This window comes from Stegodyphus dumicola, chromosome 4 (genome assembly GCF_044657685.1).
Source record: "Stegodyphus dumicola isolate Sdum_Otavi_A_Nest chromosome 4, ASM4465768v1".
Classification (NCBI taxonomy): domain Eukaryota; kingdom Metazoa; phylum Arthropoda; class Arachnida; order Araneae; family Eresidae; genus Stegodyphus; species Stegodyphus dumicola.
Window position 1 is genome coordinate 160,488,007 of NC_140771.1, and position 15,263 is coordinate 160,503,269.

The window sequence follows — 15,263 nt, forward strand, 5'->3', positions numbered from 1 at the left end:
TAAGTAAATTACATTTAAAGAAATGCGATCAAGTTTTAGATAATTTTCACAATTAAGTGCTTTTAACAGTGATATTAAGCTCCATATTTACGCATAAATTTTACTGTGTTCTCTTTAATGTATAAATTTAAACCCAAGATTTCACAATTCTTGTTATCTGTGAACATTATGATACTCTCAAAATTAATAAAATATAAATTTCTGAAATTGCGCTAATTTGCCTAAAAATTTCACAGGTAAAATATCGGTTTAAATTTTGTAATTAGAATTTCTTAAATTTTTCTTACTGTAGCACCTCCAGAATTAAAAGAACGTTTCCAGAGGGTTACAGTTAGAAGAGGTCATACTGCCCGACTCATGTGCGAAATCACAGGAGATCAACCTATTATTGTGACTTGGAAGAAAGATAATCACGATGTTAATATTCAGTTTGGTACCAGGTAACCGTATTTTTTTATTTACCTTTAGTATTATTATAGCCACTTCCTTGTTAAAGCCGCCACCGTCTAAGTCTTCAGTGACCACCGTCTAAAGGCCCGTCCACACGAGTACGCTCGAAACGTAGCTGACGAACGCGCTTTTACGTTACCAGCGTAAAAGCGTCCAAACGAGTACGCTTGCGAATAGTGCGTTTAACCAATAGAATTATTTTGCGCAAAAATCACGTGACGCCGTAATATAGCGTCAACAGAGCTGTATCTTATTACTTCGCTGTTCTTCTGTATGTTTTGCGGCAAGTTGTCCGAATCAGATGATTTTTTTTATAGCTGAAACTTTACTATTATGTGCAATTATTAAGCAGAAGCAAAACCGCAAAAAATGGCAAGAATGAGTCCGAAAGATTTATTTAGAGCGACCTGTTCAAAGAGTTTTTTTTTTTTTTTTCTTTTTTAGTGCCTTGTTTGCGAAAGGAATATCTGGAATTATTAAATTCCTACTATTAGTTCACACTCTCCCTATATCCTGTTTAAATTTGCAGTACATAAAATGCTTTTTATTCATCCACTCAAGTTCAAATACAATTTTTTAAACTTGCAGTGAATGACACTTGATGTTAATACAGCTTTTTCACATATTAAATTTTTTTAAATTTTTAATTTAAAAAAATTGTTTTATTTTTATTTATTTATTTATTTATTTTTGCATTTTTAAACTTTTCTTTGTGGACCTAAGTAGGAATTGACTTAATTTTTTTGTTTGTGGGGGGGGGGGGTATATTACTTGTTTTTTAATTCCTTCAGGATGAGTATCGACCAGTTTGACAGACTTGCAGATTCTATATCGTATGAAAATTAGGATTTATAAAATTGGTTTGGAATACAGTATATAAAGAGAATTAAATTACTTAATTCTCTTTATATAACCCATCCACCATATAATAAAACCAACTTCATATTTTTTTAACTCGCTCTCCCTTGGTCTTTTGTTTTTCTTTTTATTTATTTTTGAATTTAGAATGAGGTTCAAACTTCGGACAGTTTATGAGAAATTATGTGCATGATAAAATATGCAATAAAGTAAAAATAAAGAGAGAATTTATAGATGATATATGATAAAGAGATGCAGATATATTTTTATATAAGGATTTCTATTTACATTGCACATTCTTAAACTAAATTAAAAACAATAATAATAATGTATAAAATAAGAAATGAAAACAATAATAATAGGTAAAATAGGAATATAATGATTCATGATTAAATATAAGAAACACGTTGCACATTCTTAAACTAAATTAAAAACAATAATAATAATGTATAAAATAAGAAATGAAAACAATAATAATAGGTAAAATAAGAATATAATGATTCATGATTAAATATAAGAAACACGTTTCAAAATGAGAAAAGCTAACTGAATTATACCGTCTACGGCTGAGTTCGAACTTGCCACCTTTCCATTCCTCCGCTACCAAAGCAGCGCGCTGACCACTCAACTATCTGTGATAGCAGTATTTGTGAAAAATAATGTAACAAGTAGAAGTCGCTGCAAAGGTAATTTAATTAAACTTCAATAAATTATTGCTGTATGACACAAGTTGTAACTTTCCTCCAAAATTTCGTAATTGTATTTTATTGAATACTCTTTCACAGTCAACTGCCTTATTTTAGAAGTTATTATATTGCTGAAGTTAGTTTTTGGTGTATGTAATATTGGGATATTTATAGAGCTTTTTATTACACATGATATCTTTCACAGTCAACTGCTTTATTTTAGAAGTTATTACATTGCTGAAGTTAGTTTTTGGTGTATTTAATATTGGGATATTTATAGAGCTTTTTATTACACATGATATAGCCAATATTTATAATAATTAAGGAGAATTTTGTAAGGCAGAAACTTTGATTTTGTAGAAACTGTAATTTATTTAAGTTCCTATTACTTACGGTGTTATAAATAGGTGAAGCATATGGATATACTGGTCGGATCATTGCTTTATAAGAATACAGTTTTCCCCTTTAATGAGAATTTTAAATGTATACTAATATGTACGGTTTGAGAAATCTGAAAATGGCGTGAACAATGCTGATTATTTTATTGCTGTATACAGTTATATTTCTAAGCAAAAACTCATCTCTGTGTGGCTCTGACGCCATATTGAAACGGGTAAGCAAGAAGGTTTTCTGATTATGACACGTGATAAGAACTCGGTCGGCTATTGGCTATACGCGCGCGTCGCGGGCGAAAAAGCTGAACAGGAGCGTACTCAGTTTTACGTCTTCTGCGTCCTGCGAATTTACGCCGGCGTCAAAAAAGTTACGTCAACTACGTCGGGAGCGTCCTCGTGTGGACGGGCCTTTAATCTGAAATTTGCACAATCTGAAACAGTGACAGTCTAAAATAAAATGAGCGACTGAGTTTGCCAGATTTGGAGATTAAACTCAGTGGCCGTTATTGCGTATTAATAAGGAATTACATCATTATAACAAAGAATGTGCTTATTTTATAAAATAGTCTACTTATAGTGAAATAATTCATATTATTTCTTAAAAACATAGGATTAGCCTAAAAGAAATATATCATTTGAAAGTTTTACAGAAGCAAGAGTCTGAAATAATTATACTGGTAGAAATCCTGAAATTTGCATGGTTAAGTTATAAGTGCTTTATATATAACAGTTTCGTAACTCGACAGATATAAATTCAATAATTAAGTTCTTCCCAAACTCATCTTAGCGGCAGTTGCATCAGCTCTTGGTGATGCATTGTTTAAGACAGTCCAAGTTTGTAGGAAAAGGATGAACAAAAACTGTCTCCTTGATGTATCTCCATAAGATGTAGTCACACGGTGTTAAATTCAAACTTCTTGCTGACCCACATGTGATACAGCCATATTCTGATCTATAATGGATGGCTGTTTACCGTACCGCAGTGGTCTTTAAACTTTGACGACTCATAGAACCCTTTTATTTGTAAGGTGTTTTCAGAGAACCTCATCTAATAATTAAAGTAGGTCAATTTCTTAAAGATATGTTATGTAAAAACCATTAAAGAAAAGTATTGTATTTTTATTTAAAAAATTTAAATAAAATTAATACCATGAGCTCATCGTGCTACAGGTGTAATCTACCCTTCAATTCTACTATTTAGTGACAGGGTTGTGCTTGGATTTTTTTACACAAATTGCCCAAGTTTAGCTCTATTTATCTTATCTGCAGTCGCATTTCATATTCTGCATTTCATTTGTTACTATATTATGTGCCACATATGTTGATAAATATTTATTTCACTTAAATACATTGTTCCGAATGGTATTAAAATGTTTATAGGCTTGTGAGAAACTTCTAGGTATTCCACATTGAATCTTCTAGGTATTTATAAGTGTAGGAGTTGCTCTTGCTTAAATTTAGATCGTCGAATCTGTTAGTTGGACATAATCCCGACAGCCGAAATCCCGACAAGCCAGAATCCCGACAGACGGAATCCCGACAAGCCAAAATCCCGACAGGGTCGAAATCCCGACAAACCAAAATCCCGACAGGGTCGAAATCCCGACAAGCCAAAATCCCGACAGGGTCGAAATCCCGATTGTCCAATATCCCGACAAGGTCAAAATACCGACACGGGCGAAATCCCAATAAGGCCTAATGACCCCTTAACATACTTCCACAGCTGCAACTAGTATATGCTTTGATGACTAGCAAATCTGAAGAAAATTACAAAAGATTATTCCAAGATTTAATTCATTTCGCTGAAGAAATTAATATTGAACTGAAGCCATCTAGAATCATTAGTGATCTAGAAAAGGCAGCTATAAATGCTCCGCGCACTCAAAATGCTGTCGAGGATTGGCACAGAAGATGGGAGACCTTAATTGGACGGCCCATGTTGGCGTTTATAACATCATAGAAGGATTTCAAAAAGAACAGGAGCATGTGGAATACCAAGTTGAATGCATTCTTCGCGGAAAACAACAACCAAAACGTAGGAAGGTAGATGATGACAGAGAAAGGAGAATTATGACTGTTGTGGACGATCGTGATAATCGACCTGTGATGGAATATCTTCGTGCTATCGCTCACAATGTGTCACTGTAAATATGTCGTTTGCATCTGTAAGTGATGTTTTCTTTTTCTTAATAAAAAGAATTTTATAAATCTTCATTTCAAATTTTAACGGTCATTTCAATTTGTTAAAAATTATTTTAAGTAATGACATAATTTTTAGGATTTTTTGATTTAAAATTTTAATTAGTAATATGTAATAGTTAGTTAAAAATTGTATTTTATTAAGCTAAATTGAATGTTTGTATTTAGATATTAACTTATCGGGATTTTGGACAGTCGGGATTTCGACCGTGTCGGGACTTTGGGTTGTTGGGATTTCGGCCCTGTCGGGGTTTTGGACTGTCGGGATTCTGGCTTGTTGGGATTTAGGCTGTAGGGATTATGACCCAGATCCGAATCTGTTGTTACGTCGATAAGTTATTCTCTTTCCTTCATTGGTAAATTATTACTTATTATTGGCTATTAATTCTAAAGGCTGAAATCTTTTCTAATATTTAACCTTTTTCCCTTCAGTTAAAAAAATTCGATAAATCCAAGAGCTTAAGTTAAATATGAAATTTCATTCTTGCTTTAAAATAAATCTTTATTTCATTTATAAAGTAAATCTTTATTTCTTATTCGAAGTTCTCAATAATTTTACAACATTTTTGAGGTAAGAAAAAACGGTCTTCTTTTTTAATTTTTCTGATTTATTGCAGTACTCGAACGGATTTTTTATCCAGTCATGCTAGGTTTTTTCTTCTGGTAAATAAATATTCTTTTATAGTTTTTTTAACTAAAAAAAGCGCACCATTATATAATTGTTAACACTGTCGTCTAAATGCTTCATTTTCCATTAAAAAACTGTTTAGTTTTCCAAAGCACTGTACGTCATTTTCTTTGTCGTGTGATGACTACCTGTAACTTTCAAAACTAATCTGTAATTAAATATTTTAAGTAAGGAAACTCTAGTCAAGTATGAGTGTGAATACTTTATATTTTTCTTTTCGGATTTTTGTTTTAACTCGTGGAACTCGGAATTCCTTAAACCCCGAAACGAACTGCCCCGGAACATAGTCTGAAGTCCCTTGCGGAATACAGTCTGAAGACCACTGTCATACCATGTTCTAAAATGACATTATACAACAGTAACAAAATCTAATTTTCTGTATTCAAGGACACAAACTACTAATTATGTTTTTTTAACTACTAAGTTATAAAACTATTTCTGCATAAACTATTACTTAACCTTTTCAACTACCTATGCTTTTTAAATCTTATCTATATTTATAACGTGACGATTCAGTTTAAACGTGCTACTTATTCTTATACGCTTTTCGAAGTTTGCGAATATATAGATATTACCTAACCGTCTGTTATGTGGCCAGTAGTCATATACGAAATACATCATGAATTTGAATATCATTCGTAATTACTACGCAATATTGGTCTATTTGACTTCATTGTTGAATTTACCATAAACTGATGAACCTTACTAAGATTATTATTTAGCATGTTAATAAATTTTATTAATTATTTTAGATTTGAAGTGGTGAAAGATACTACAGATTATGGAACAAAATCTGAACTCCTGATACACGATTCGCAAAAAGCTGATGTAGGGCATTATATTTGCCAAGCTCGTAACCAATTCGGAGAAGATGAAGGAAAAGTGAAATTGGTTGTCCTTGGTAAGAGAGATGTTTTTTAAACAAAAGGCATACTCAATAATTTTGGAATATCACCTAAAAATTTTCTGTTTCATGATACATATTCATTACATTTGGAAAATTACACAATAATTCTGGTAAATAAAAATGCGTAATTCATTATATCAGGTATTATTGCTATTCAATTGCTGTCATATAGTCTATTATTGTTCCGAGACAGTAATATTTTACAGACTTCTATTTTTTCCTGTTACGCAGTAAATTAGCTTATATTTCCGACATATTTCTGAGTATACGCCGATCCATGTATAAGGGGAGAGATAAGATTTTGCTGCGAAAGTTCAACCCAAACTGTAAACCCGTATTTAGACTGAATTAAAAAGCATTCTATGAATATAGTTATATATTGTTAAAAGTTGGAATAAGCACTCATCTAATTTAGCTAGTCTAACGGATAATATGAATGTCAGTGCTAAGTCCTGATCCATTTAAAAAATAGGCCAAGAACGTAAAATTGGCAAGGAAATAGGCCCAATCGTTCAAAATTGTTACATTAAGAAATGCTATAGACAGAAACTAAGAGTAATAATTATTGTCTGCGAAGCAGTTGACGACGATGTTAGCGGTAAAATTAGAGGATTATGCCATTCACCTAGAGTTTCCAGTATCAGAGAGAGACTTCCGAGAATTATTAGAAATTTTCATGTCGAATACTGATATTTGATTAATGCACATAGGGATTAAATAAAATTAGAATTTAAATCAGTTTTAAATATTTTAGTTGTTAGTATTTTTTTATAATTAATTTTATGGTTTAGTTATTTATAAATAATTTTTAATTCCTTACCTAAAACGATCTCCAAACTTAGTAGCAAAACATTTGTTAAGGTTTCTCGGCTCATGTAGGAAATGTATAACATTCTTTTCTTGCTATTAATTCTTAGGGCTTTTAAATCTTTTCTAATTTTTAACCATTTTTTCCTTCAGTAAAAAAATAGATAATTGCAAAAGCTTAAATTAAATATGATATTTCATTATTGCTTTAAAATAAATCTTTATTTCATTCATAAAGTAAATTTTTATTTCTTATTCAAAATTCGCAATATTTTGTAACATGTTTTAGGTACGAAACAACGGTCTTCTTTTTTAACAATCCTTTTAATTTAATTTTTTAAATAATGAAAAAATAAAAGATCGTATAAATGGTTTCATTTCATTTACTTAGCAGCAGCTAATTAAAAGTTATATTTTCTATTATAATTATATTTATATAATTTTTATCAAATTGCAAATTAATTCAGTTTTATCCATGCATATAATATGAGGGGGAAAAGCCATGTGAGCGCTACTACAGAATATATAAAGGATGTTCAAATATTAAAATGGAATTTATCAACTAAATTTTATTGTTTGAATTCAATAAAACGACTATTACACTATATTTCTTTGTAGCCGCATGCACTATGATACGCTTGTTCCAGCGGCTAGGAAATGTTTCAATTCCAGAAGAATAAAAGTATCCTGACTCTATGTTGACCCATTCCTGTACAACTTCAATAACACTGCTTATTGAAATAGACAGGCATCTCCGAAATTATTTTAAATTTTGGAATACAGAATGAGACCAAATGACACTTTCATTAGGGAAAAAAAAAAAAAAGATTTGCTGTGAATTATTGTGAAACTTGTTCTCCGATGTATTGATTACAACTTACAAGAGTGACTGAAAGAAAACTTCTTTTAATAAGTTCAAACACATATGTGTTTGAATCTTCATTACGTTGAATTCGTTACAAGGTTTGGTTTTATTGGATTATGGCAAAGCCTCGAGGGCTATATGTCTAAGGCGAGGGATGCCTTCGTGGAGGACTTCCTAAGGGGAACTGGCTCGTATACACGTTACACATGGGGAAAACTCTCATGCAGCTAGCCCGTTCGCGGGATTCGAACCTCGGTCCGAACTACCAGTTTTCAAGGACTTAACCGCTCGGTCGCTGGTAGGCCTTCTTTACAAGAACAAAGCATAAAAATCCCTGTTTATGTTTCAAAATCCTTAGTACTATATTAATTTTATAATATATGAAATTTTTAAGGAATTAGAAATAATATATTACTTCCTGCGTAGTTATACGTTCAAATTTTTTACGAAACTCATGTTTTCAAAAATATAAATAAAAATCGGCTAACATAGATAAATTAAATTTTTCTTTGTTCAAAATATTAAGCCTTGTAAATTTTATGTATTTAGTGATTTTTTATGAATAGCCAGCTTGTATTTGTGTTCGTGCATTTAATTATTAGCTTGTATTTAACGCTCTGTTTATTCCAATGACACATTTAAAACAAAAGTCATCGACAACTTAAATATCTTATCGCTTATTTTATGACGATGTAAATCGATTAGTACTGAATTTCTTTATTTACTGAGATTACCGATGTATTGATTTTATAAGCTTATATCTATCGAACTCTAACTAACTGAAGCTACTCACGAATTATTACGTTTCTTTAAAAAAAAAAAAAAAAATGTTTTCAAATTTTTCAAAATGCTTAAAAAAAAGAGTTAGTATATAATGTTTCATAAAATTTTACGTAATTTTCCAATTAAAGAAATAATTATTTAATTTTTCAGTAGTATTAAGAACACTCAATCATACAGAAGTCTCTTTCAAAGTTTTATTGTTTCTTGCAACAGCTTCATCTTTCTCAATAGGTATTGCTCTTATCTCGGGCGCATCCGAATGCATTTTTGCCAGATGGATGAGAAACAAATGATTCTATGACACGGCACCACAGTTAAATTAGCGTTTTTCCGAAATTTGACGCACGGAGCTGAAAAGGTTAACATTACTGCTTTAGAAGATAATTTTTTTTTAAAATCATCTAACTCTTAATAAAAGAAAATAAGGTAATAAATTTGTTTTCGCTTTCATTTCGCTAACGTGAAACATTATCGAAACTAACATAAAACACGAACGTTTAATTTTTCGTAAGACGATGGATTTGATGTTGATGATATAGCATATCGAATTTCATTCTAATGCATTTTTAATTTTTAATGTTAAATTATGTACACTGAGACTACTATGAAAATAATTCTTTACAGAAGTGGCCTTACATTTTAACTTTTTACTGTACGAGTAATATATAAATGATAATGTTATTGATCTATTAATAGAACCCCCATCTCCTCCGACTGGAATTCGCGCTTCTGAAGTTCAAGTGAGATCGATTAGATTGTCGTGGCAACCCTCCTCTGCTGACGAAGGTTTGGTAGAAAACTATGTTGTGAGATACTGGAGAAATGATGGTAAGCATCTGAAAAATATTTAGACACATACAGGAGGTCACAAAATATTATTTGCAATGCTTTAAACATATATTTATTACATGCATTAATGTTATAATTCATGTTTATATACGACGACAAATATTGATAAACAAGTATTTTAATTTAGTATCTTAAGCAAATGAAAGGCTGCCGTAAAGACGAAAATAATTTGAAGCTAATTCCGAATTATTAAATTGTTTTAAAAGAATTTTAATTATTGCATTAAATTGTTAAGTTTAACTCTCTTGGGTATCACCCAATGTTAAACTCTATGTAGATATTAAGCAACTTATCACTGAGTACAGCAGAAGCTGAGAAGAGTGTAAAAGACTCTTTGTTTAAAACGAAATAAACTGAATAGAAAGCACACCAGGTACTTCTTCGCTAGCATTTATGGCGAGAAACTTAAAAGTAGTAAATCAAATGTAAAGCTTAAATTTGAATAAACAAGTAGCCAAAGAATAAACAGAGCAATTTAACTGGAAGTGTGCTCAGAATTTCACCGGCGGGAATTTCAGTTATCGGCAGTTATAATGCAAGGCCGAAGACAGGAGCTCTTACCTGAAGAAGTAAACTTAGCAACGTGGCTACGAGTGATTAAGTAACGAGTAACTTATTAATGGGTCAACAAGCAATTTCTGTCTTAACAATCCGAAAACCTGCCTATAATTACACGCGAATTAATTTGCATTCTGATGGTAAAACAGAAACACACAAGTAACAATACAGATTCAAAACATAAAATAATTGAATATTCAAATTAAAAGAACTCATAGAAGTTTGTGAGGAATTTAAAATTTGAATTGATTAAATATAATTTTAATTTCAAATAAATTTAGAATATTTTAGATATAATTTTAGTTTGATGATTGTTGAGTTTATACGAAAAGTCGCTAAATACGAAACCATAAAGAATTGTATCGTACTGAAAAACTAATTTCAGTATTAGTCTGAAAATTCATTTCCCGCAGTCTTTCGTTGTTGATTTCCTCCAATAATTATCAAATCAGATAGCAACAAATGATAGTTATTTGATGTTTAATTAAATCAATTATCCTATAAAAATATAATTATCGCACTATGGAAAAGTAAGGAAAATATGACACCGAAAACATATTTCTGTCTCATGTGTCTCATATTAACATCAGCAGTTTAATAAATTTATATTCAAAGTCAAAATATTACCTTAAATTTCAAATATAAACATAATTATCAGAATTTGAGGAGCAGCATATATTACACTACATCTGCTGAGGAAAAGGAAATTACTTGAAATTAAAAAAATTTTTAAATTTCGCCTTTTGAAAGAATATGAGAGTATATAAAATATTTCACACATCTGAAATACTTGGTAAGTCAAGTAGCTACCAAAATTCGAAATTCATTTATAGATATTTAATGAGGTAGCTGATAACGATACGGATATGCCATTTTTTGGAAATTATACGTCAGAAACTAATTAATGAGTTAGATTTTCTTTTAAACTCTTTTTATATTAAACGTGAAAAACACAAATTTCACTTTCCGTTGCTCCCATGAGCTTAGTATCCCATAGCAAATAGCTTAAAAAACAGAAAGAAACAATAGCGATAGAAACCGCAGTACTTGCTTAAATGCTGACTAAAAAAATATGTCATATTTTTAAATCTAGTGTTTAGTTAATTTGCTCACATGTGATCTACATGGCTTACAAATTGTTAAACATTGTTACCTTTTATTAATGTTCAGGGAGAAGAAAGAGCAAATTTCCATTAAAGCGTCAAACAAGTATGAGAAACATTACAAGATCTTACGATAATGCCTAAGTGTGATTATTAATGCTTCGAGACCTTGCTTGAATAATTATAGATACAGGAGAAAGTCATTGAATTTCTTCTTTGAAGGACAAATTACAATATGGGAAAGAATGTCTCAGTAATATTCAGTTAAATACGCGTATCATATATCTAATTAACTGCCAAAGGAATTTGTTACATTTTAAATTAGTTTATAACGCATTAAAAAGGTGAAGAAGAGTTTTTTTCAGTAGTTTACATAAGAGGTTAATGTGATAATGAAAAGGTATATCTTGAGGTGTTACTTCATTGTACTCAATGTGAAATTATATGCTCCTTTGTTTTAATAAACTGTTTAGAAAATTACAAATCTTCAGAATTAGTCTAAAAGAAATACATATTTTCTAAGTTCTGAAAAAATAAAAATTTCAGTAGTATGTATAAAATACTTTCACGGCTAGAATGTGTCCTGAAGTTTATATGGCTAAGTTACAATGTTCTGTAAGTGACCCTTTTATAATATGGCAGATATCAATGTCAAGCTCTTTCCCAAAATGCTTAAGCATGACCAAGTCAACAATCGCGGCAACTGTCGTGATGCATTATTTAAGATCAGCTAGAAAGAGTAGAACGAAAGCCTTGCCCATTTATATGCACCCCCCGCCCCCCGAAAAAAGGTGCAATCATACGTTGTTAAGTATCAGTCATTTTACTGGATAGTATGCTCGAAATGCATTTTGGTCTATTTAATCAACGAGGCAGATAATCTTCCATACCGTATTCTAAAATGACATCGTATAACAGTAACAAAAGTTGTTTTTTCACAGTGAAATATACAAGAAATTTTTGACGTAAATAGCTCTCACGTGATGTTGAAGTCACGAAATCAAACTAAAAAAAGGAGATTGTAAGCTTGAAGCCTTTCTATTTAAAACACTACTAAATACTTCCTAATAAAAACAAACACTTTTCGATTTCGTTTAGGCTAACCCCGTATTTTGTAATCACTGATGATAATAATAAATTAAATGTGAAATGCTGTAGTATAGTGCACATTTAATTATAGTCCGAGGTTTCAATTCTTCATAAAAATCGTAACCCTTACTATGACTCTCTAATATTTATATTTATTTTTACTCTGACTATTTCTCTCTTTCTATTTCCATATTCACAATTTTAAACTCCGTTCATAAAAATATTAACTGGGGAAGGTAAAAGGTAAGAATGAATATAATAGGCACGCGTTTTAACTGTAAATCCGGCCCTATTGGAAGATAAAATAAAAAAATTAAGTTTCTTTCATTTTACAAGAGAAGCTGATTTAATTGCAGATAAGGAAAATATAATTTGAAACATACTGGGGTATTTAATTACAAAACTTAGTTGCGTTCCCGTTGCCTCTCTACGTTAAAGATGACCTAAATTTATTAGTACTCGTATTTTCAACTGTTTATGACGTGGATGAAGGAGCTGTTTAGTTTGTGATTTACGCCTGTTTAAGTAATTGCATATTTAGTTGTTTTTGTAATTATTATAGTTACTGGACGATAAATCGCAACTGCTTGAAAATACCTCAGAAATACACTATTATGCTGGTTAACAGTAGAAGTTTTAATTGAAAGGTTTTAAAATATATAAGGCGGATTCATTAATACACTTAAGGATTTCTTGAATTTAGGTTATAATATTATTCCCTGTTCTATTCCCTGTTCGCTAAACATTGACTAGTAGATGCAAGTTGATTATTCGTAGTTTTATTTGTATAAACTTGATAAATCTCTTGATGTGTATTTTAATATCTCATTGTTTTTATTTTCCTTGATATATAGAAGCATGAAACTATTTGAGAGAAATAAAAGGAAAAATAGAATCTGAAAATAAAAGTAAAATAATGGTTTCTCTGCCTAAATTTTAAATAAATATTTTCTCAAATTTTAAATGTAATCGTAGCGAAATAAAATTCTAATTACTGAGAATTTTAATTTAATTTAATAACTAGAAAATACGTCATCATACTCAGATCTTCCATTAAAGTTCTTAAAAGCACAACTTAATCACTTGGAGAATTCCTAAAGACTTACAATGATTTTCCTTACTTTTATTCTACATATTGTTCTGTTAACTAAACCCTCAAAATGTCATCTCCTCTTTATATATGCTATTCTTGACGTAGTGAAGCTTTTTATTTTCCAAGTACTATGTAATTGGAAAATGGATTTTAAATTTCTCTATTTATTTCCTATTGATTACTTTGTTTATAATTTTAATACCAGTCAAATATTTAGACCACCATTTTCTTATATAAGTGAAAAAATGTAATTTTTTTCTTTTTAAATTACTAATGTGATTGCTTGTCATAAATACTAAATCTAGATAATGTTTTCCAAATGAACATTTTTAGCGTTTCGAATTGGTCAAAATATTTGAATTGTAATGGTTCGTTTATACATTGTATCCTTTTAATTATTTCTTGTCTTTTAGAGAAACGAGGGAAATTGCACCAAGTTACTTTACCAGCAGTTCAAACGGCAGTCACAATATCTAATCTGCATCCGGGAACATCATACAGCGTTCAAGTATTTGCCCAGAATGACGTAGGACAAGGTGATCCTTCTCAGCCAATCACATTTCGTACAGTTGAAGAAGGTATTTATCAGTTTTAAAGTACTTTCAAGTGAAAAGAAAGCTCATCAATGTAAGTGCTTAGAAATTTCTCTTCCAAAGAGAAGGGAGTTTTCTTATAGTAGGCAAATCATATTTTGCATTGAACCGTATCTTTACAGTATGAGGTATTTTCCATCTCTACACGTTTTCCGGAGTTCAAAGTAGTAAGTTACTACAAAAGTTTATCGAACAGAAAACAACAAATTTTAGATTTCAGAGTATTCACTGAGAGTAGAATGATATTACCTTCTGAGTTACTATGATCAAAGTATCATCAGCGAGGTTTATGCTTAGTGTAAATTGAAGTTTTAAATAAATTAAGTATTATGAAGGTTATATTAAGGTTTCCTTGACATATTTAAAAGTTATGTACAATTTATGCAAGAACGTCAATTTCTATTAATCCTCCGATTACATGATTTTATTTGACATAGTTATTTTGTGGGGATTAAATCCTTGAATTAATTTTTGACTGTTTTTTACTAATTCGATTTTTCAAAATGTTCATTATTTGCAATGATAATATAATGGTCTACCTCGTTTGAGGATAAGATTAATCATCGCTGAATTTTGAACATCACACCATAGAATAGTCTGATGAAAGTTTCAAAATAAATTTTTTAAGAATTTTTATCATAATATGCGAATTTTACAGTTTTTGAAAAATCGTTTGATTTTTTTAGTCGTTCTTTTCCTTTTCTCTTTTTTTAGTTGTTTAAGTGATGGAGTTTCAAATAAAAATATAATTTATTATTAGCAGGTACATGGTTTTTAAATGATTGCGAGATCGAATTTCTAAATCGTGGAGAAATTTAAATGAACTGAAAATAATCTTTCCTGAATAGATATATTTTTCCGCATTAAGAGGTAGTGATTTTCTTTATTAATTTTCCACATTCTGTGAACTAGAAGGTATAGAATAAATAATATAAAGCTTTTCTAAATTACACTGTTTTAATCAAATCTTTTAAAGGTTAAAAAAAAAACAAATTTTTTCGGGTATCACAGCATTCATTATCATATGAGTCATAGTAAAATCGACCCACCAGCGGCCGAGCGGTAAAGTCGCTGAACACTGGTAGTTCGGTCCGAGGTTCGAATCCCGCGAACGGGCTGGCTGCATGAGCGTTTTCGTGGTTTTCCCCATGTGTAACGTGTATACGAGCCAGTTTCCATTAGAAAGTCCTCCACGAAGGCATCCCTCTTCTTAGGAAGATAGCCCTAGTGTGCTTTGCCATAATTAAATACACCAAATACATCATAGTAAAATCGTGAGATTCCTGTGTACGAATTATATTGCGGCTTAACAGAATTTCAAAGGAAAAAAATCAGCAATA

At 30.6% G+C, this 15,263-nt stretch overlaps 1 protein-coding gene and 1 long non-coding RNA gene across 15 annotated transcripts in view; one reads left to right on the forward strand and one right to left on the reverse strand.

Moving 5' to 3' along the window:
• The window catches only part of LOC118187907 (cell adhesion molecule Dscam1-like), a 151,101-nt gene that overhangs the window by 53,639 nt on the left and 82,199 nt on the right, over positions 1-15,263 (forward strand). For all 14 annotated transcript variants that reach the window (XM_085815693.1, XM_085815690.1, XM_085815694.1 and 11 more), the window contains 4 exons: positions 293-440; positions 6,029-6,177; positions 9,335-9,466; positions 13,744-13,908. In XM_085815693.1, the coding sequence (XP_085671819.1) occupies positions 293-440; positions 6,029-6,177; positions 9,335-9,466; positions 13,744-13,908 (594 nt within the window). The remainder of the gene's footprint in view (positions 1-292; positions 441-6,028; positions 6,178-9,334; positions 9,467-13,743; positions 13,909-15,263) is intronic.
• LOC146997737 (uncharacterized) overlaps positions 1-15,263 on the reverse strand; it is a 44,711-nt gene that overhangs the window by 5,562 nt on the left and 23,886 nt on the right. The gene's annotated exons all lie outside the window — the stretch shown is intronic.